Genomic DNA, 24,611 nt, shown 5'->3' with positions numbered 1-24,611 from the left:
TACACTCACAAACACACGTACACCTATGCACCCACCTACAGAAATTAACAAAAAATAACAACATTTATTCATTTTTCTAATATAGACAGCTTGCTGACATGAAAAGGTTTCCAATCCCCTCCAAAATAATGTGAACAGACAGTCTGTATGGATTTAGATTTGAATGATTAACTATTTTCAAAGTTTGAGTCACTTCAGCCATAGGAAACATGCAGAGATCAGAAAAACCAACTTGTGTATACTACACTTGCTGACCCCAAGAAAGCTTTCAAAATTCTAAGGGGAGTCTCTTATGTCCTGGACAAGTTTGAACAACCCCACAGAATGCTCAAAACCATTCATTATTTTTTGCACAAAGAATGGCTGATGCATCCATCAATGATGGCTCCTCATCTGACACCTCAACCAACAGCAAAGGGGACAAGCAGGGCTGTGTGTATACTCCTGCACTGTTTGGGATCTTCTTTGCCTTTGTGGTGAAACTGGCATCTGGGTCCTGCACTGGATTTCTCCACCTTCACACAGGACTAGAACATTGATTGTGAACATAGATAAAAGCACACACAGTAATTCTGTGGGTCCCTGTGGATGGTGCACCTGTAACAACTCCAGCAGGCAGAAGGGCAGGGAGCCATGGTAAGAGACATGTATCAACAAGCATGCTCACAAACCCACACTGTGTTTATAAGTGTCTACGCTGTCTTCAGCCTGAGAAGAATTTTATCCCCAACCATCCGCTTGATCATGATAAAATATTCAGAGACAAACATGGATCAAATGATCAGGAACCACCTGGTGAAAAGTTGTTCATGATTTTAGTTACCAGGACTCAACCACTAATGACAACCTTTCTAAGAAAAACAATGGCCAGGTCTCCATATAGTCTGGCTGATCAACAGAGCCCACAGCAACAGAAGTCTGGTGACATGAAAAAAAGAAAGAAAAAAAAGTACACCAGGTGTACACAGCAAAGTCTTGCAAGGCATAGGGTCCTGAAGATGTGACCCCTGCTGTCAAGGTATCAAGACATGTCTCTGGGAGAGACAGGGTACAATTAATCTCTGAACAAGGATTCCCTCATGTGTGCCAAACAGAAGGCAGGAAAAAATCCTAATATTCCACTCTAAGGAGAGCTCCCCTATGGCACAAGTCCTACTGATAGACTTAGGGATCTCTGCAGAATGAAAAAAAAAAAAGGTGAAAAAATGTGTTGATACACACACACACACACATACACATACACACACAAGCTAAAAACACAAGTTATTGTCCACACTAAGACCTTGGGAGCTCAGCACAGGGAACAGACCAGACTTCAGACAAAAGAGACAGCTAGCTGACAATCAAGAGTCTGTTTTCCAATGTTCTACATACACACTAAAGACCAGCGATCAGACAGTTAAATCAATCACAAGACACATCAGGTTTCTAACAAACTAACATCAGATATGCTATACCATTCAACATCTGTTGAGGATATTCCACCTGAACGGCTTCTGGAATTCATGGTCATTATCACCTCACGGAGAGAGAGAAAGAGAGAGAGAAGGGGGGGAAGAGAAGGAGAGAGAGCGAGAATGAGAGAGAGCAGGAGAGGGTGTGAGAGGGAGAGAGACATAGAGAGAGAAATCAGAGACAAAGAACAAAGAGAATGTTGGGAGGCTGAGATGAGAGCAATAAAGATGGAAAGACAGCAAGTGGGGTTGCTCAAACTAAAAGGAAACAAGGATCACACCAATATCAAAACAAAACAAATGAGCAGAAAGAAATCTCACCGAAAGGTCTGTACAGCTCGTCAGCTAGCCACACACACCACAGTACATCAAGCATTTTTATGCACACACACACACACATACCCATACACACACACACTACTTCAGTTTAAATATGTGCAGGTTTCCCCTCTCCCAATGTAAATGCTTTTATCTTGCTCTTGAAAGTGGCATCAACCACACAAACATTATCATCAATGTCACTCTGGGAGGGCCGGGGGGAACAGAATAAAATATGTCACTCGAGGTGGGGGGGTGGGGGGATGGGCGGGTGGAAACAGGATAAAAAAAAATAACTTAGTTGACTGTGTACGCATGTGATATGAGTGTAGAGATGGGAGGAAAATGGGAAACTGATAAAAAAAAGAAAGAGGCAGAATGCAGACAGGAAAGACAGAAACTGACAGAGAGAGGGACTGGACTGGATGGTGTTCCATAAACTCCCATCTGCCAATTAATGGCACTGCTGATGAAGATCATAATCCACACATATCTGCCTTAACTCAAATTACATCAAATAATCCAAATACTACTGTTCCTATCCTGATTTCATCTACTTTCTCCATGAACTTTCAAAACATGCCTTCATGATGTAGGAGAAGAAACGAGAGAAAGATGCGCTGTACATTTGTACACATCTGTCACATGTGATAAATCATACCCCTCCCCCCACTGCACATGTAACTCACTAACAAGCATTTTACACGTATTCCAGGCTTCTCCAATGAAACATACCGCAACAAAAAGCAAAATGAAAACTCCACCTCCACTGTTCAAAGCCTCAAAAGAAATACCACACACTAAAATCAAACATGTTTTCTCCTTGATTTTTTTCTACGCAATTTATAAAGACAGCCTTAACTATTTCTTCATTTTACTTCTTACCGAACAGAATGGATTTCATTCAATTATATATATATATATATATATATATATATATATATGCAGAATCTGCAAACTTTCATCATATAGACGTAAAACATCTACAGATGCTGGCAGTAATAATAAGAAAACAACAAAAACTGCCTGGTTTTGAAGCAAAATACACATCTTCTGGCTCCACTGCCTGACATTTCACAATACGGGTAAGAAAACATCTGTCAAGGAGCAGCTTTTTACAAATGCCTAAATTCAGACTGTATTGATACGATCCATGATGTGGCCTAAGAAACAGACTGACATGCGACTGGGTCCAAGATCATTCAGAGTAATCAATTATGGAGGACAAAAACACTTTTTGTTATCTGTCTGGAAAAACACCCCCCCCCCCCCCCCCCCCCCCCCCCCCCCCCGACACATAACTGGCCTCTTAAAAGAAAAGAAAAACAGATCCACATTCTAAGATTTTCTTTGTTAAATCAATAATTTTATGTCAAGTTCTACAGCACTGGCAAGACTGGCGTCGCACAACTGCAACAGATCTGCTACGTGCATAGCCTTGGCGGTCTGCAAAACACCCTCACAGTCAGCAGCAGTTCACAACTGGCAGCATCAAACCAACAGCAGCAAAACATCAGCCAACAAACATGTACAAAGTCCACAGTGACAGCACAGCATCAGCAGCAGGGAAACATCCAGTTTGTTAGAGATTAAAAAAAAAAATAATTAAAAAAAAGGAAGAAGAAAAAAAAGATAGTAAATAAGTAAATGGACAAATAAAGAACAAGCAGTCCTTCTCATCATGCAACTTTTCAAACAGAACCCTCCCCCCATTTCCTGCCCAGCCTTATGCACCAAAAAAAAAGGGTTAAAATAGTTCTTAAAATGTTTTTTTCTTTATGCATATGTGTGTGTGCGTGTGTGCATGTGTGCGTGCGTGCATGCATGCTTGCGTGTGTGCATGTGTGCGTGCATGCGCACACTTGTGTATGCATGTACATGTGCATTTGTATGCATGTGCCACAATGTGTGCAACTATAAGTGTTGGTATATTGCTTTTGGCTATATGGTGTGTATATGTATATGTATATGTGCAGGCACATGTCTACATATTATATATATACACATGTGTCTGTCAGCAAAACAGATCTCTGTGAAGTTCTAAGACCAAACTGTCAAAGATTATTTCAGAGTGCCTACCCTCCTTTCCTCATAGAAAAAAAAAAGAGAGTCATGCTTTAACATCCCCCCCCCACCCCCCACCCCTTTCTTTTTCTTGCATATACAAAACACCTACAAGTCATAAAGTTAACAGCATGCCACCGCAGAACAGCTCAAAAATCGGTCAATTCACAAGAGGAAAGGAGAAAAAAAATAAACAAACATAACACGAACCAAACTGAAGAGAAAAAGGCAAAAAATAAAGCGCTGATAGATGGGGCAGGGGGGCAAAGAACCATTACCAGTTTATCAGAGAAGTGGACATAACTTTCTCTATAAATCACGCCATCTTCCGCTCCGCTTTCAGCGGGAGACAGGCCGTCTCCAAGGGCCTGAGACGGTCACCACAAAAACAAAACCCAACATCTGTCAGTCAGTCCATGCTCAAACTGGCCAGCAAATATTCAGAGAAATCAAGATCAAAGGCAGGCAACAACAACCAAAAAAGTTGAAAAGTTGTAAACAACAATCTCATTCAGTTAGCCATTTGATTGGGATACTGAAGTAGAAAAAAACCTACAAAGAAACACAATATATATGATTATTCAATAATTTAACTAAAGCCCAAAGGGTAAATGAAAACAAAAAATTCACAATTTACTTCCCAAATCTCAACTCAAACAAGACTCAAATATTTCTAACACTGCAAAACTTAACTGTTATTCCTGTTAATGAAAGGGTTTGTTTTTCTTTTTTTTCTTTTTTGCTCAATAGAACACATGATAAACGAACATACAGTGAAGGGGAAATCTGAAGTATAAAAGTCCTAATCGACTCATGAACAATACAGGAATTACAGCGATAATTACACCTCATACATGCCACTGAAGCATAACCACACCACTATTTTCTTAAGACAAAAAGACAAGGTAAGGCTAAGAACGTCTTCGACATCTAGTGGATTGAAAACAACATTACCAACATTTATCAAAAAAAAAAAAAAAAAAAAAAAAAAATCTTCAAACAGAGGGAGGAGAGAGAAAAGGTACATTCTCCCAGGCACACTACAACACTATCCATGTTTTATTTCAATGTGAGAACGAGTCTCAAGAACACTGCAGGTGCAAGAAGTGCAGCACACACATTGGTCTATGCATCAGCTGTCAAGACACTCTGCATGGGTCAACAAAAGACCACCACACCCACTCTTTACCTCCACACAGTTTCTAGAGTGACGCCAATCATCATGCAACTTCCACCCTTCCTAAAATGTCAACGCCAGACATTATCATTTCATATACTGAAAACATCCCTGGTCTTACATGTACGAACAAAAGCAAAGCACACACACACACAAAACACACTCTCTTTTCTATTTTTAAAGAGAAATTTTAAGTGTCATTATTTCTCCAATAAAAGGGGTCATGAAAAACAATGACCTGAACAGAAACCTACAAAGTCTGTAAAAATGTACATTCCTGTATATAAGGCAGGAAAAGTGCAAACAAACAAGAGGTATTAAACAGGTTTAGTGCAGTTTGGAAAACAGAAAGAGTATGTGTGTCACTGAATGGGACAGAAGCAGAACCCTAAATAACCATCAATATCAAATTGATACTGACAATAAAATAAAAAAAAAAAGAAGAAAAATTTTTAAAGGAAAAAGGAAAAAACAACAACAAAAAACCCTCAACATATACTGTAACTATATTTCACAATCCACTTTCCTAAAATCCCTCACCCTCCTTATCTCCCACACGTGCAACAAAGAGCAAGACCCCCAGAAAGCATTCTCACTGTTTGTCCATAACTCATCCTCTAGCCTAAAACTTGTCTCCCGTACACCCCCACTTGTACACACACACACACACACACACACACACACACACACATATGCATACAAACACACACAGGCACACAAAAACACAGCCCTGCTCACCATGTTGTTGTCTACGTCCACCCTGACCATTTCTAGCTTGGCCTTTTCCTTGGTGTCCCCACCAGACTTCTTCTCCTCCGTGTTCAGGTGGGAGTTGGAGCGATGCAGGCCCATGGACGACCCAAAACTGGAGTGAGAGAATGTTTTGCGCAGCGACTTCTCATGCTGGTGCCTGTAACATTTTTTAAATTATTTAAAAAAAAAAATTTTCAGTAAGATACAAGATAAATGATACAAGAATATTCAATTATATCTCTAAGAGAGAAACTGTTGATACGTTTGCTGATGAACAGGCAACTTACAAAGGCGACTGATTCCTCTTTTAGAAGAGCAGATGCATGTAATGTGCAATGCCTCTCTTCCTGCCAACTCTCTCCCATTCCCAACTCCTTTCCTTCTCATAGTGGACACAGTAGAACTGTTAAAGCCAAGCACAGCTTTTGTTATGTTAACTCCAAATTCAAACCCCACTTCAATCACAACGTAGGAAAACAAAACAAATGGCAGTTAGTCAAAGCACAAAGGGGAAATGGGGAAATGGGAGAGGGGTGGGGATGACAAAGAGACAACAACAAATATATGTATACGGTCACAGTATCAAAGTGTGTGTGTGTGTGTGTGTGTGTGTGTGTGTGTGTGTGTGTGCGCGCGTGCGCGCGCGCGCGTGTGGATATATACACTCATATATGGGTATGGTTCAGTGTAAGATCATGTATTTGAGTGTATGAATGTGTGTGATCTTGAGTATGTCTGAGAGCCTGTGTGAGAGCAAGTGTGTGGGAAAAAGAGTGTGTGAGTGTGAGAATTTGTGTGGACATGCACACGATAGCTTATGTGAGAGAGAGAGAAAGAGAGAGAGAGAGAGAGAGAAGGTGATATGGGGGCTTCAGGGGAGCAAGCATGCAAGTGTGTGTAGGCATGCATGTTTGTAACAGCATCTGCAAGTGTATGATAGTGAGTGTGTGTGCCCATGTATGTGCACGTGCACATACACACAAAACAAGATCATGACATCATGACTACTATGCATGTTTCGTTCAAATATACAACACGATGTATGTCTTGAAATCTTGAAATAACAAGCTGAAAACTGCATCAAGGTAGAAAAAGAGTATCAAAGCAACATTACACTATTACATGTATTTTAAAAAGTCAAACCCATGCACAAAATGCTCCAGGTAGGATTCAGCGCCAGAAAGAAGTAGTACACAGATGCATATGAACTTTTCCTCAGATTTTCCAAATATATGGCAATGGTTATATATATAAAAAATATAAAAAAAGTCCATCAATACATATTTTCATACAAAATGTGTCTCAATGCACTGACCTGATTTTTTATTATCATCAAAGAAGCTCTCTTTGACAGTAGCAAAGCATAAAAATGGATATAAAAAAAGAAGAAGAAAAAAAAGAGGCATAGCCTTCAGGGTTTGCATGTGATTCCTACTGGTTAAAAAAATAAAACAAAATAAAAAAGGGAAAAAACTGTGCATGTAATCAGTACTTATCAAGGTTTTTTAACTCCTGAAAATCATAGATCACATGTCTTTGTTTCATAAATAAAAATCATGACATAACAGTGTTTAACCATCCAAAATGTACATTATTTGTTCATGAGAAAAAGGTGTTTGTTGAAACAAAAGTTGTGTGCTGTAAAAAGAACAGCACCACTGGCACCGAAAGCAGCAAACATCGATTGTTTTACAATCACATCTATCATAGTTTCAAACATTTCCAGTCTTTATCAAAACTTTCTGGCTAGGGCATAAAACTAGACACTTCCGCAACACTCCATACAAAAACCAACATGCAAGCAATATGAAAGACTAACAGGGGGGAATCATTTTGCTCATAGATAACACACACACACACACACACACACACACCTGCGCAAGCACACACACAAAATAAACATGAATTTTCTTTCAAATTATCAACTGAATCACTGCAGTTACATAATGTGTAAACTGCACAAGCCAATCCATTTTTTATTTTTTGCTCACTGCCAAGAAACAACTCTTTTCCTTGAACTGAAAAGCTGGAATGTGAATGTTCTTTTCAGCAGGGCAGACCTCAGATTTCACATTTATCCAAACCCATAGTTTACTATATGTTTTCATCTAAGAAGCTTTTAACCTATTCCTGTTTTTCCAAAACTTTACCTCTAAGATACTTAACAACAAAAGAAGTAATTGCCTGCTGAATAATTCCAACAGAAAATGACTTTCAAACAAGATGGCGGATGAAGAGTTGCACATTGTGTCACCAACTGAAATCTTCAGCCAGTTTATTTCAGTAACATCAGTACCCTCTTTTTAAAAATGGCATGCAGAAAACATGTCAATGGTGTGGTCTGTCCATGATTTTCTTTTCCTTTTAACTGTGGACAAGGAATGGAATGTAACACTGTCTTAAAAGATGAACAAACACTATTTTTACGGGATCGGCAACAATCTGGATACACCCCAATCTGGAGGTGAATCAAGTAAAATTTTAATGATATGGAAACCTTGTTTAAATGGAAGACTCTTTTGCAACCCTATAAATCAAATGAGTGGATTTTTTTTCTATTCTGATCCAGATTTGGTGCTGACACAGAAAAGACAAACCTATTTACAATTGATACACACACAAACATACACAAAGGCAGACACACAGCCAACCAAAACAGAATCATTACTAAGACTCACTTTGTTTACACATGCAAGCCCACTGAATAATCCACATACTTCTATACACAGTTTCTTACACACATTATGAAAGAATGGATTTTACCCAGTTTGTTTTTTTCAAATAAGCGCACTCCCCTCCTCCCTCTTTCTCTCACCTATACATCTTTTCATTATCAATAACAAGGAATGTATGTACAACTGAAAACGTTAACACATCAAGCAGATAACAAAAATAGAGATTCATTATAACAGAAATAAAAATAATGCTTGTTTATACATACAGAAGCAGCCAAGTTCGAAAGGATTTATTTTGAAAATGTAGGAGTCACTTTGTGAATTTCCACTCTCTTCATTCATGGTACAGATGACCAGATCATAGAAATTCTATTCTGTACAATATTTTCAGTGAAGAAACTGCTCATAGCTAGGTTATGTTCAAAGTTTAGAAAGTTGGTAGACTTTCTTATTGTGAATTTTCAAGTTCAAAGTGAGCAATACCACACACATTTCAGTCTTTCCTGCCCCCTTCTGTCTGTCTAATGTGAATTTACACAGAGCCCTACTTAGAGAATAGGCACTATATAAATTCACATTATCATCATCATCATTATTATCATCACTATATCTCGTTCCTCCAATGTCCCTCCCACCACCATGCTGAAGGACTGATATACACCCACAACACAAACCACCCCATTGCTGCAAAGGCATCTCATCATTCTCTTCTTCAATCCCACACAGGCAAGAGAATCCACAATGAATGGACTTCAGTGGTCTTGTATTCAGTTTTGCTTGGAATCGTTCTGTATGGATAGACACTTAGCCGAAGAGGACACAGTGAATGGATTCTACATTCTCTAAATGCTATTTTGCAGTGTCCCTTTTCATTTTCACACCTCACCCATTCGCTTTGAGAGCAAACCAGCAGTGGTCCAGTATTTGCTCCAAAGCGACATGATAAAACAACAACAACAACAAAAATTACAATGACATGAAATGAAAATAAAGACCTAGATCAGCTAACCCCCTACAATTTTAAATGGCCATAAAGCCAAGGCATGATGTGAAATGGGCAAGCTAAAACGTACATCTATAACAACAAATATTAAAAACAGCAAAATGCAAAAGTCATCATTTCTTATTTTACAAACCAAAAGCTATTATAGTATCAATTTACCATCAGCTATCTCAAAATTATCTTGACAGCTGTTTCCCTTACACATAAAAGTAAGTCCTGTGCTATTCATGTACTCATCTTAAACTTTTCTCACAAGTATACACATGGAAACAAACTGTTGTGTACTGTAAGAAGCATGCGCGCATATGTGTGTGTGCGTGCGCATGTGTGTGTGTGTTTGGGGGTAGGGGGGTTGTCCAAACATGCAAAAGCACACACATACATGCATTTACTTCTGTTTGAGCGCAGATGTTGCTATTTTAGGTTTGTGGATAGACTTGCCTAAACATGTATGTTCAGTGTTTAGCCTGTTTGTCTAACTGATCAGTGCACATTCCTAACAAGCTGTCACACCATTCTACATCAGCACAGCAAACACCAGGGACCTGGTGGAAACATGCATGACTCACACTGCTTCAGGAAATGACCATCACAATGCCAACACACCACACAGCCCTCTCACAACACCAACCATACCAAATTACAACCCAGACCTGTCACAGCAAACCACAAAAGCACACTCCCCAGATCACAATCAACAACAGACCAACCCTCCCTACAACAAACACGTTATCCCTATATCCAACATGCCACACCAGCCACCTCAATACTGGACATAGCAGGTCACCCTGTCACACAATAACCCTGCACCAGTACAACTGGACACATCCTGACTGACCACTTCAAACCTCAACCATCACATTAGTATATAATTATGATGAACACTTCAATATGCTTTTTAACAACTGGAAAACTTCTTAAAAAAAAATAAAAAGTTTATGTGTTAAAGAAAGAGGTGAAGAGAGAGAGAGAGAGAGAGAGAGAGAGAGAAGAGGGTGTGGGGTGGGTGAGTGGCTGGGTTAAGGAGGGGGGCTCAAGCTGATTTAAAGTTGTTGCTTTTTTGTTTTTTGACTTCAAAGTAATCACTGTCAGAGATTATTTCAGTTTCAGTTTCTCAGACAAATCCATACATGCTACACATCTGCTCGGCAGAAGCCTGACCAGCAGCATAACCCTACGCGCTGTCAGGCCTGGAGTTCAAGCAAATATATTTGTGTACCTGTCAAAGTGGATCTCTCATACAAAATTTTGCCAGAGTGCAACCCTTTTGCTGCCAAGGGGTCTTTTTCAGTGCACCAAGTGTGTGCTGTACCTGGGACCTTGGTTTATCGTCTCATCCGAACGACTGGACCATTTGATTTTTCCAGTAAAACTTAGGGGAAAGGGTAAGAGTGGGCACTGAACCCACACCCTCACGGACATTGTATTGGCAGATGATCATCTTAACCATTCTGCCACCTTCCTCATTGTAGAAGAAATAATGGATAAATTGATCTTAGATATCATTTTGTCCATCTCATAATCAAAACATGAAGCACTGCTGATACAGTTGCTGAGTGTTTAGATACCTGTACTACCTACTGAGTTGCTGAGTGTTTAGATACCTGTACTACCTACTGTTAAGTCATAGACAGTCAACACATGGGCCACTGGGGATGCATAACAGGGAGATGTGATGAAAGTCTAACAACTGGAGTTAGAATAATAAAAAGAACAGGACTGGTATACACTAAAGAAAATGTCTTTAAAAGAAAAATAACAACACTGTCAACTGCACTGGATCATTTCAAAATAGAAATGCATAGTTCAGTGCTCAAGATATTTCTCTGAGACAGGCAGGAGAAACATTAAACAATATAACCAAGTAGCAGTTCAGCAAATTTCAGTTCGATAAATTTCAACTAAATGAAATAGGAGTGACTTGAATGTACATATTTTCTGTTTTACAAATGTTCCTTGGTTTACTTAAATATAAAGAATTTCGCTGATCTTGAAATGATGAACAGTTTTACTGAAGAGAAAAAAAAGAAAGAAAACAAAGAGAACAGAACCAAAACTTAGCAGAGACTGGCTACTAAGTTACTAAGCAATAAATTAAAAAAAAAGTGCTATCCAATATGTTTGATCTACAATGAAACAGAAGTACATCTCTGAAAGTGTTGCATTTTCATGTCTCATGTGCTGTATCAAACTGTCAATGTCAGGTATCCATGTGGCCAGCCAACAAAGAAGATCCTGCACAGTTATTTTGGAGATGTTTACCCCTTCTTTTACATAACAAAAAAGGCATATTTTGCTATGTCCCTTACTGACGACAATATTTGCTCTGTTGTTGAAGCGGACTGCGCAAGCCCTGTAAGACCCATGTGCATAAGATAAATAACAAGAACATTGATACAATCAATGACATTGTCTACTTTGGTTTGAGACCATCTGATAAGGCAACACAAATACCCTCTGCTCTCTTTCATGTTCTGATGTCAACCAGAACCTGGTGTGACAGACACCAATGGAACTGAAACATAGAAATCTGAGCAGCACTGAATTCTAACTAGGATGACACTCAACTGTGAGGTCTCAGGCTGTCCGTTTGAGTCTTTGACACAATCGCTTTGGGAAGGAGGCAGTTGCAAAAACAAAAACAAACCTACAATATCTTCTGATGGTGTTCAAACCCAGATTTTCCACTCATGACATTCACTGTTGTACCAAGGTGGACAGACCAGAACAAAATATTTTGTGCTGATTCAATCACAGGCTATTTTTGAAGGGGCAAAAAAAAAAAAAAAAAAAAGGAAAAAACAAAACAAAAAAACCTCCTCAAGGCATACAAAGTCTTCTGTCCCTGCAGTTACATATTTCATTCACTTGACACATCTCTCCATGATGCTCCCATGCACAGATATCAAAACAGGAATGTCCTGTGGCAGTTCTTACCAATCAGCAGAAATGAGATGAGCCAGTGTGAGTGAGATCAGATTAGTCCTTATTCACGAATCACACCAAAGACAGTACTACACACAAACTGTCTGGTGTTTCATGACATGCTAAATGCATAGGGTGCTCGACAGTTCATATATGTGAGTACATACATGCATGCAAGTGCTCTTGAGATCATGTTATTGTCCAACACAACACACTCAAGTCTTTGGGTTCAGGAGGTGATGTTATCCTACCTGCTAGTGCTAGTGGTTACTTCTTTGTAATGTTTCAAAGTCAGACCAGAGCGTTAATGTCACTGCTCTTGATTACAAATCAGAACTGTCAGCAACTTGAAAATATCCACCTGTTAATTCAAAGCAACAACTGGCTGAGCAGATGCACAGAGCAGCAGAGACAGGAAAACGAATAAAGCAATGTCACATCACATTTTCAGCATGACATCAAATATGTTATGCTTGCTCAGTGTCAAATCTGACCTGAATGCATTGTGTTACATCACCCACCAACCCTCCGAACCAGCAGCATACCAAGTCCACCATCCAACATTATGTAGCAACACAGGCAAACTCAAAGGGCACAGAAGCAAGAAAACAAACCAGGTCAGTGCACCAAGAAATAGAAGACATTAGAAAAAAAAACACAACAACAGAAAAATAAGGCCACTGCAGGGACACCATGTAGCAAACCTGTGAGCTGCGTGGCTATCAAGTCCTACAAGATTGGAGTAGGATTTGGTTCGCTGTAAGAAGGCTGAGCGGCCACTGACATGCCTGGAATGGGCAACGACACACAACATCAAATCCACAGTCACTTCTGCCACCAGGCCATCCATCGTCAGTCATCCAACGACACACAACATCAAATCCACAGTCACTTCTGCCACCAGGCCATCCATCGTCAGTCATCCAACGACACACAACATCAAATCCACAGTCACTTCTGCCACCAGGCCATCCATCGTCAGTCATCCAACGACACACAACATCAAATCCACAGTCACTTCTGCCACCAGGCCATCCACTGTCAGTCATCCAACGACACACAACATCAAATCCAGTCACTTCTGCCACCAGGCCATCCATCATCAGTCATCCAACGACACACAACATCAAATCCAGTCACTTCTGCCACCCGGCCATCCACTGTCAGTCATCCAACGACACACAACATCAAATCCACAGTCACTTCTGCCACCAGGCCATCCATCATCAGTCATCCAACGACACACAACATCAAATCCAGTCACTTCTGCCACCAGGCCATCCACTGTCAGTCATCCAACGACACACAACATCAAATCCACAGTCACTTCTGCCACCAGGCCATCCATCGTCAGTCATCCAACGACACACAACAATCAAATCCACAGTCACTTCTGCCACCAGGCCATCCACTGTCAGTCATCCAACGACACACAACATCAAATCCACAGTCACTTCTGCCACCAGGCCATCCATCATCAGTCATCCAACGACACACAACATCAAATCCAGTCACTTCTGCCACCAGGCCATCCACTGTCAGTCATCCAATGACACACAACATCAAATCCACAGTCACTTCTGCCACCAGGCACATCCATCGTCAGTCATCCAACGACACACAACAATCAAATCCACAGTCACTTCTGCCACCAGGCCATCCACTGTCAGTCATCCAACGACACACAACATCAAATCCACAGTCGCTTCTGCCACCAGGCCATCCATCGTCAGTCATCCAACGACACACAACATCAAATCCAGTCACTTCTGCCACCAGGCCATCCATCGTCAGTCATCCAACGACACACAACATCAAATCCAGTCACTTCTGCCACCAGGCCATCCATCATCAGTCATCCAACGACACACAACATCAAATCCAGTCACTTCTGCCACCAGGCCATCCACTGTCAGTCATCCAACGACACACAACAATCAAATCCACAGTCACTTCTGCCACCAGGCCATCCACTGTCAGTCATCCAACGACACACAACATCAAATCCACAGTCGCTTCTGCCACCAGGCATCGTCAGTCATCCAACGACACACAACATCAAATCCAGTCACTTCTGCCACCTGGCCATCCATCGTCAGTCATCCAACGACACACAACATCAAATCCAGTCACTTCTGCCACCCGGCCATCCACTGTCAGTCATCCAACGACACACAACATCAAATCCACAGTCACTTCTGCCACCAGGCCATCCATCGTCAGTCATCCAACTCCATACTGACCCTCCTTTCCTCAAAACCGAACACACCCTGCAGCGGTTCCTTCATATTATGCCCCATATGTACATGTTTAGAAACACCTGAAACTTCATTCACACCCCCATCCCCTCCCCCCCCCACCCTTTTCACAATTCTTCTTTAAATGATGTTTTCTTTTTTCAACAATCTGTTACAAACTTCAAAATGGAAACATACAAACAAACAAACAAAAAACTTTCACAATACACAAACACTGAATCTTCTTCCTATCGCTCGACAGAGTTCCACTGCCCCACTCTCTGCTTCGTTGCTTGCCACTGTCAAAAATACAAAGACTACAAAAAACACAACCCTTTTATCTGATCGATTGCCACTGTCACCATTTGATCCCTATCGACACAATTCATTCTCAACACTGACTTTCCAAATTTCCTACCCTCACAAACATTCAACTTCATTAGCAGGGAAACAGGACATTAGACAGGGATGTCAACAGAAAGCCTTGTGTCTTTTTTTTCCCAGCACAAAAAGCTTTGCAATATATGATTTAAAGTAGATTATGTGGCATGTTTTTTTTTGTTTTTTTTTGTTTTTGTGTGTGTGTGTGTGTGTGTGTGTGTGTGTGTGTATGTGTGTGTGTGTCAATGGAAACTCTAGTCAAAGCAAGCAACTTGCAAAGAAGTAGAAAGCAAAAGTGTAAAACATTCTCGTTTTCATACAAGTGTCTGCATGAAAAATGCAGCTGTCACTGCAAAACATTATTGTTAATGTTTGTTAACTCAACAGTTTAGGTAACTCATTTCAAAATCATACCCATCACCAAAGTAAAAACATCATCTACAAATACATCATCTAAATAATCAAAATCATCTAAAATAAACAGAATGTAACTGAAATAAGTCCACACAATATCAATAGTGTGGGAATCACAACACTGACAGAAAAAAAAAAGTTTTCAATGAAAATGTTTTGAACTAAATAAATATTTCAAAGGAAGAACCTTGCTATGAAACAATAATCTTTTTTTAAAAAGCATGCCAGTAATTTTGTAACACAAGTCAAATGTCAGGAAAAAACCCAAACAAATGAAGTGGATGCTCACTCAGCTAATGATTCCACTTACTTGTGTTTCAGAAGCAAGGTACGGATAAGTTTCCCGCGATCCTCTTCCATGAGCAAGTCATGCACAACCAGTTTTTCCACCACTGAGTTAACAATGGCTGGCAGGTCAGCAGCTTCAAGATCAAACAGCAACACACCTGCAAAATGACCAGCATGAACAGTACACAATTAGCATTATTTTCCCTCTATGATGGATAGCTGTCAGTCTATAAGGGGTCACTTTTCCCCATCCATCTCTCATCCTTGTGGTCTATTGAAATGTCTGCTACTGTGAGATTAAAAGAAAAATCTATTTATTGCTATTTTATACACCATGGTATGTGAACTCACTTGACAACTACCTGACTGTTGCCCAGTTCAGTCTGACAACATCATAAAACACACTCACTCTATGTATTTCTGATTTCATGTGCGCCTCAGATTCTATTCTGACAATATCATAAAACACACTCACCCTATGTATTTCTGATTTCATGTGCGCCTCAGATTCTATTCTGACATCATAAAACACACTCACTCTATGTATTTCTGATTTCATGTGCGCCTCAGATTCTATTCTGACAACATCATAAAACACACTCACTCTATGTATTTCTGATTTCATGTGCGCCTCAGATTCTATACCATCACTTCCCTTCAGAATCTACCTTCCTTCAGCACCTGAAAGACGGGACCAATGACAACTGGTCTCTCTCTCTCTTCTCCACCACCTTCTCCTCCTCACCTTGTTCCAGCCCCCGGCGCAACTCCAGCAGGGAGTGGAAGGAGAGGGAGGCCACATGGGGCTTGCCCCACCTCTCCGCCCCCTCCTCCACGTCTTCCTCAAACTTGATCCAGCGGGCCTTCTCCCGCCACTCCAGCTCCGTGTCGCTGCCCATGTGCAGCTCGTCAAGCTCCACAAACACCTTAACACCACACCACACGAATATCATTCGTAAAAACCTGCAGCATGCACCAACGATGATGTCACATTATTACAAACACCTGCAAGATGCTACACAAACATTGCTCATCAAAGTCTGTTATCAGGTGTGGGTTTTTTTTGTTTTTTGGGGGGGTGGGGGGTGGGGGGTAAGGTCCCATACTCTTTTATGATCATCAGGGCAGTGAATTCGTATCCACTGTGTCTAGAGCTCAGTATAAGAGGGTGGGGCCCATTCCTCTCCTGCCATTTCAGCCTTCCCCATCCAAAGTCAGGTACCCATTGACACCTGGGTGGAGTGAGGAAAATCAGAGTGAAGTACCTTTCCCAAGGACACAAAACCATGCCAAAACAGGGGCTTGAACCCTGAACAGTGGTGAACACTGGATCAGAAGTCCAACACCAAACCAACTCTGCCAAGCTGCCTCCTAGATGCTCTGACAAAACATCATTACAAACACCTTGGTAAACATTACCAACACCTGGACACAAGACATGGATTTTGCCCATAAAGCTCTGACGTATCATTACCAACACCTGGACAAAACACACAGACATTGCTCATATGGTCTTGCATGACATGATCACACATATCTGGACATTCCACCCTGGTGTCACTATCCTACATCATCACGTACATCTGGACATGCCACACTGATGTCACTATCCTACATCATCACAAACATCTGGACATGACACACTGATGTCACTACACTACATCATCACACACATCTGGACATGTCACACTGATGTCACTATCCGACATCATCACACACATCTGGACATGTCACACTGATGTCACTATCCGACATCATCACACACATCTGGACATGTCACACTGATGTCACTATCCGACATCATCACACACATCTGGACATGTCACACTGATGTCACTATCCTGCATCATTACACACATCTGGACATGCCACACTGATGTCACTATACTACATAATCACACACATCTGGACATGCCACACTGATGTCACTATACTACATAATCACACACATCTGGACATGTCACACTGATGTCACTATCCTGCATAATCACACACATCTGGACATGTCACACTGATGTCACTATCCTGCATAATCACACACATCTGGACATGTCACACTGGTGTCACTATCCTACATCATCACACACATGTGGACATGTCACACTGATGTCACTATCCTACATCATCACACACATCTGGACATGACACACTGATGACACTATCCTACATCATTACACACATCTGGACATGACACACTGATGTCACTATACTACATCATCACACACATGTGGACATGACACACTGATGTCACTATCCTACACTAAATTATCACACACATCTGGACATGACACACTGATGTCACTACACTACATCATCACACACATCTGGACATGACACACTGATGTCACTACACTACATCATCACACACATCTGGACATGTCACACTGATGTCACTATCCGACATCATCACACACATCTGGACATGTCACACTGATGTCACTATCCGACATCATCACACACATCTGGACATGCCACACTGATGTCACTATACTACATAATCACACACATCTGGACATGTCACACTGGTGTCACTATCCTACATCATCACACACATCTGGACATGACACACTGATGTCACTATCCTACATCATCACACACATGTGGACATGTCACACTGATGTCACTATCCTACATCATCACACACATCTGGACATGACACACTGATGACACTATCCTACATCATTACACACATCTGGACATGACACACTGATGTCACTATACTACATCATCACACACATGTGGACATGTCACACTGGTGTCACTATCCTACATCATCACACACATCTGGACATGACACACTGATGACACTATCCTACATCATCACAAACATCTGGACATGACACACTGATGTCACTATACTACATCATCACACACATCTGGACATGACACACTGATGTCACTATACTACATCATCACACACATCTGGACATGACACACTGATGTCACTATCCTTCACTACATCATCACACACATCTGGACATGACACACTGATGTCACTATCCTACACTAAATTATCACACACATCTGTACATGTCACACTGTCACTATCCTTCACTACATCATCACAAACATCTGGACATGTCACACTGATGTCACTCTCTTCATCATCACACACATCTGGACATGACACACTGATGTCACTATCCTTCACTACATCATCACACACATCTGGACATGACACACTGATGTCACTATCCTACACTAAATTATCACACACATCTGTACATGTCACACTGTCACTATCCTTCACTACATCATCACACACATCTGGACATGACACACTGATGTCACTATCCTACACTACATTATCACACACATCTGGACATGTCACACTGATGTCACTATCCTACATCATCACACACATCTGGACATGTCACACTGATGTCACTATCCTACATCATCACACAGATCTGAACATGTCACACTGATGTCATTATCCAACATCATCACACACATCTGGACATGACACACTGATGTCACTATCCTTCACTACATCATCACACACATCTGGACATTTCACACTGATGTCACTATCCTACATCATCACACACACCTGAACATGTCACACTGATGTCACTATCCTACATCATCACACACATCTGGATATGTCAAACTGATGTCACTATCCTACATCATCACACACATCTGGACATGACACACTGATGTCACTATCCTACATCATCACACATATCTGAACATGTCACACTGATGTCACTATCCTACATCATCACACAGATCTGAACATGTCACACTGATGTCATTATCCAACATCATCACACACATCTGGACATGACACACTTAAGTCACTATCCTACATCATCACACACACATCTGGACATGACACACTGATGTCACTATCCTTCACTACATCATCACACACACCTGGACATGTCACACTGATGTCACTATCCTACATCATCACAAACACCTGGACATGACACACTGAAGTCACTATCCTACACTACATCATCACACACATCTGGATATGTCACACTGATGTCACTATCCTACACTAAATTATCACACACATCTGTACATGTCACTATCCTTCACTACATCATCACAAACATCTGGACATGTCACACTGATGTCACTCTCTACATCATCACACACACCTGGACATGACACACTGAAGTCACTATCCTACATCATCACACACACCTGGACATGTCACACTGATGTCACTATCCTACATCATTACACACATCTGGACATGTCACACTGATGTCACTATCCTACATCATCACACACATCTGGACATGACACACTGATGTACTATCCTACACGACATCATCACTGATGATAGGTTTACAGGAATATGCTATGTCGTTACAAGTTATCCCACCAACCATCACAGGTCACACACAGCATGGAAATGTTGACAGTCACCCAAAAGTCCCGAGCATCATCAGCAACAAGCTGTCACTAACTGTACTTGTTAAGTCACTGTATTGTTGTGTGTAATTAAACACCTGTTCACGATGGAATGAGTCCAGGGTCATAAGAAAATGAACAACAGGTGAGCATAATTTTACACACAAAAAACTCGTTTCACCACAAATGAAGAGACAGAGGGGGCCTGGGGGAAAGATGTGGGGTGGAGGTGGGGGGGATAGAAAGCGAGAGGCAGAGCGAGAGAGTGAGAATGAGAGTGTGAGACACGATGGCTCAGAGGAAAAAAATCAAACTCAGTAAGTTTCTGAGGATAAAAAAAACAAAAAGACATGAAGAGACAGAGAGAGAGAGGAAGGGGGGAGGAGAGAGACAGAGACACAGAGAGAGATAGAGAGAGAGAGAGAGAAAACTTGAATATTCTGATAAGGTTAAAAGAATTATCTACAAGCTTTTTATCACCATGCCGTCACAACAATAACACACACAAACAGTAATCACAAAACAATAAAACACAGTAGAAAGAAGACCAAAAAGAAGGAAATAGAAGGAGGATGAGGAGAAAGAGAGAAAAAGAGAGAGATAGAGAGAGAGAGAGACAGAGAGAAGACAATGAAGAGACAATGACAGACTAGACAAGAGATGGACAGATGAACAGAAACAGCATACACTTGAATAGCTTTCCACACTACACCAACAAATGAAAAACAACATGACCCGGCAGCAATGCAAGGTCTCCATTACAGTTTGGCCTCCTGAAGACCTAACAACTATAGTTCCCTGACTGCCAACGCCAAGACTGAGGCAGACGAACTAAGGTATGTCTGTGTCTGGGGTGGACTCAGGATGAGCAGCATGAGAGTCATGCCACTGAGACAGTACAGATGATGGGGCAGTATAAAAATAGCAGCACCCCCCCCCCCCAATTCCCATTTCTGAAAACCCCGACCAACCCACTCACACCCAAACAGCTCACCTCATGAGGGCTGTGATCAAATGTTTTCTTCTTGGGGCGTTCCCGCTTCTCTCTGTGTGACTTGCCAATATGAACAATGGAATGTAAGGCTCCTTTCCTCTTGGCTATCTTGGATCGTCGCATGCCTGGCATCTCTTCAAACCTGTGACCTGCACGTTTTTGTAGTCACATGTTTTCACTGGGAATATATCATTATCATGAAATACACTTCATATGACTTCTCTCCTTGCCAAAGCAATCAAAACTGCAAAGTATGCATCTACATCACTGCACATGCACTGATCCAACAATGGCAGAGTGCAAGAAACAGCTTTGTTTCCTTTGTTGCCATGGTTCCATTTACTTTCTGCTGTTATTTGTTTGTTTATGATTTGTTCTACTGTTCAGGTTGATGCAGAAATCAGATTTATATGTGAGTGTGAGGCAGTGAAGAAGAAAGAATGACAGAGAGAGAGACAGAGATATATGTGTGCATGTGCATGCGCATGCGAGTGTGTGTGCGTGTGTTTGCTGTTGAGTGTGCATGTATACATATATATATATATATATGCACAAGTGTATGAAGCATGCATATGCGAACATATAAGCCCACATGCATGTCTGACAACACAAAAAAACAGAACTACTGTTGCTATTCTCCTTGGCTTAAGATGACTCACTGGACATCTGATCAAGGTCTGCTTTGGGCAAAAGTTCCGCTTCATCCACCTCGGTGGGGGATCCCTTGAGGCGCTCATGGAGGTGGACCTCACTGCCCTTCTGTCTCCGCATGTTCAGGTCCTGCTCTTTGAAGTGCTCGTGCCGGTGGTGGTGGTGCCGGTGTTTGGACCGTGTGCTTTCCGTGCTGCAAACACACAACATGCACATTTTCTTTACACTTTATTATTATTATTATTATTAATAAACGTGAAATGCAACATCCATAAAACCTTGAAAATGCTTCCCTATCCTTGCCTACATAAACTGTGCCAGTTTTGTGAATGTACACTCTTTGATCATTCATAAATACAAAGAATATTATCTATAAAACCTTTCAAATTCTTCCCTATCCCTGCCCAAACACACCGTGCACGTTTTGTGTAAGTACACTCCGATTATTCATAAATACATAGAGCAACATCTATAAAACCTTGAAAATTCTTCTTTGTTGTTGCCCACATACCATGCCAGTTCTGTGTATGCACTCTCTTTGATTATTCATAACTACAAGGAACATCTATAAAACCTTAAAAAAATTCTCTATCCTTGCCTATAGACCATGGAAATTTTGTACACTCTTTAATTATCAATAAACACAAATAGTAACATCTATAAAACTTTGAAAGTCTTCCCTGTCCTGATTTCGATCAAACCCCTCTCAACCATGAGTGAAAATATAAATACAACAACAAAAAAACATAGCCATTTCTACACCAACTATGTTATCTATTTATAACATAAACATAACAGATGATGAACAACAAGAACAAAATAATGAAATGCACAAACTGTTTATATTGCCTCCCCAAATCCAGCAGTTGTGAAAGGATGCCCTCTGGCCATGTCTCCATTCTGCACTTCAGATTGATGCATTCATGTTCAGCTAACATCATCCTGACAATTGATGACCTACCTGGAAACTCGCTTCATGGTGCCTGCTGGCTTGCTGTTGGTGGGGGAGGTGGATGCCGAGGTGGAGGGGGGTGTCCCTGAACGCTGCACCCACACAGGACCCTCTGCCGCAACCTCCTCCATCTTGGGTAGACTGGTGTCACCACCTGCATCATACACACAAAAATAAGAAAACTTATAATCATCATCATCATCATCATAATACATAACCCTTATATGGGGCAATCTCCTGAACTGCTCAAAGCCCCTAACATGACCCAGTTAAAAGCGAACATGACATGAAAGATTACAGAGTTATCTGCAAACAAAAATATCTAAAAAACGTTCACATATACAAATCAATACCTGCATACACAGATATTGTAGCACACTTCCAAATACATAAAAAATAAAACTGTCAGATTCAGATGTGTAAACAAAAACACAATGCACACTTGTGAACAAGTTCGCACAACATACATGTGCTAGATGCATAAATACTGATCACAGATGTAAATTCTGAATGCTGACATTCACACAAACCATACATATCACAATGCACATTGGTTTTAAACATTCACACAAGAGTTTTGGACAATAATGAGGTGATAAACTGGCCACTATGGATACCCTCAGCTCTGATTCTTTAAACATTGCAGCAAGAATGCTATCAGAAATATGTTACAGAAACAAATGAAAAACAATATCATAATTGTGCTGAGGCAATAAATAAATGAACAAATAATTCATAACATGTTGACTTCCATTAATTTCTTTTCAACCTTTGAATTTTTGCAATGTGATGTGATTTAGGCAGGCCTCTAGAGCAAAAAAAAAAAAAAAAAAAAAAAAAAAAATTCCTGGAAGGCAGAGTGCATTTTTCGCTCTACAGAACCCATCACTGTTCAATGCTTACCCTGTCAATTCTGTCATGTTCCCATATTCATCCTGTCATTTCTGTCACAATCTCAAACTTACCCTGTCAGTTCCATCAAACTCCCATACCTACACAGTCAATTCAATCACATTTTCATACTTACCCTGTCAGTTCTGTCACATTTACACAGTCAATTCAATCACATTTCCATACTTACCCTGTCAGTTCTGTCACATTTACACAGTCAATTCAATCACATTTCCATACTTACCCTGTCAGTTCTGTCACATTTACACAGTCAATTCAATCACATTTCCATACTTACCCTGTCAGTTCTGTCACATTTACACAGTCAATTCAATCACATTTCTATACTTACTCTGTCAGTTCTGTCACATTTATACAGTCAATTCAATAACATTTCCATACTTACCCTGTCAGTTCTGTCACATTTCCATACAAACACAGTCAGTTCTGTCACATTTCCATACCAACAGTCAATTCTGTCACATTTGCATACCAACACAGTCAATTCAGTCAATTCTGTCACACTTCCATTCCTACCCTGTCAATTCTACACTTTTCCAATCTTACCCCGTCAGTTCTGTCACATTCCCACACATGTCAATTCTCTCATTCACCTATCTACCCCTTCCATTCCCCCTCTTAAGTCTGCAGCAAACACTCACCCACAGTGAACTTGACCTTGCCAGTATCAACACTCCCTCTGTGTGGAAGAATGGATCCTGATGACGATTCGCTAAAGGAGTGCGGATGGATCGCGGCTGCGTGTTCTGAAGTGCGAGGCTCCTCTGCAGAGTAGTCTTCAAACATGGGCGAGGCTGTTGGTTCATCCGACACGATGCGTTTGAATTTCTGGGCAGCCACAGAGGGTACTTTTATCAGATGTTCACTGAGCTTACGGGCATCACCAGGTTCCTCAACTGGCAACCCTTCAGATGAAGGACCAGAGTCACCAAGTATCTCGCCTCCAAGGAAAAAACCTACCTGAAAAGAGAACAAACAAAGCACAATGAAACATACTGATACTAGTAACAAGCACAAATCATGATGTCAACTTCAAACA

The 24,611-nt window shown here is 40.9% G+C and overlaps 1 protein-coding gene across 10 annotated transcripts in view; it reads right to left on the bottom strand.

Annotated features, from left to right (window-relative positions):
* LOC143286497 (band 3 anion transport protein-like) overlaps positions 1–24,611 on the bottom strand; it is a 137,073-nt gene that overhangs the window by 28,625 nt on the left and 83,837 nt on the right. For 8 of the 10 annotated variants that reach the window (XM_076594094.1, XM_076594103.1, XM_076594086.1 and 5 more), the window contains 9 exons: positions 24,214–24,532; positions 22,670–22,814; positions 21,717–21,901; positions 21,058–21,206; positions 16,435–16,615; positions 15,712–15,847; positions 13,074–13,157; positions 5,752–5,923; positions 4,115–4,204 (listed from right to left, as the gene is read on the bottom strand). In XM_076594094.1, the coding sequence (XP_076450209.1) occupies positions 4,115–4,204; positions 5,752–5,923; positions 13,074–13,157; positions 15,712–15,847; positions 16,435–16,615; positions 21,058–21,206; positions 21,717–21,901; positions 22,670–22,814; positions 24,214–24,532 (1,461 nt within the window). The remainder of the gene's footprint in view (positions 1–4,114; positions 4,205–5,751; positions 5,924–13,073; positions 13,158–15,711; positions 15,848–16,434; positions 16,616–21,057; positions 21,207–21,716; positions 21,902–22,669; positions 22,815–24,213; positions 24,533–24,611) is intronic. The other 2 variants (XM_076594153.1, XM_076594145.1) reach the window with 2 other exon arrangements.

This window comes from Babylonia areolata, chromosome 1 (genome assembly GCF_041734735.1).
Source record: "Babylonia areolata isolate BAREFJ2019XMU chromosome 1, ASM4173473v1, whole genome shotgun sequence".
Lineage (NCBI taxonomy): Eukaryota > Metazoa > Mollusca > Gastropoda > Neogastropoda > Buccinidae > Babylonia > Babylonia areolata.
The sequence above is the reverse complement of the archived record's forward strand: the minus strand, read 5'-3'. Positions and strand labels throughout refer to the sequence as shown.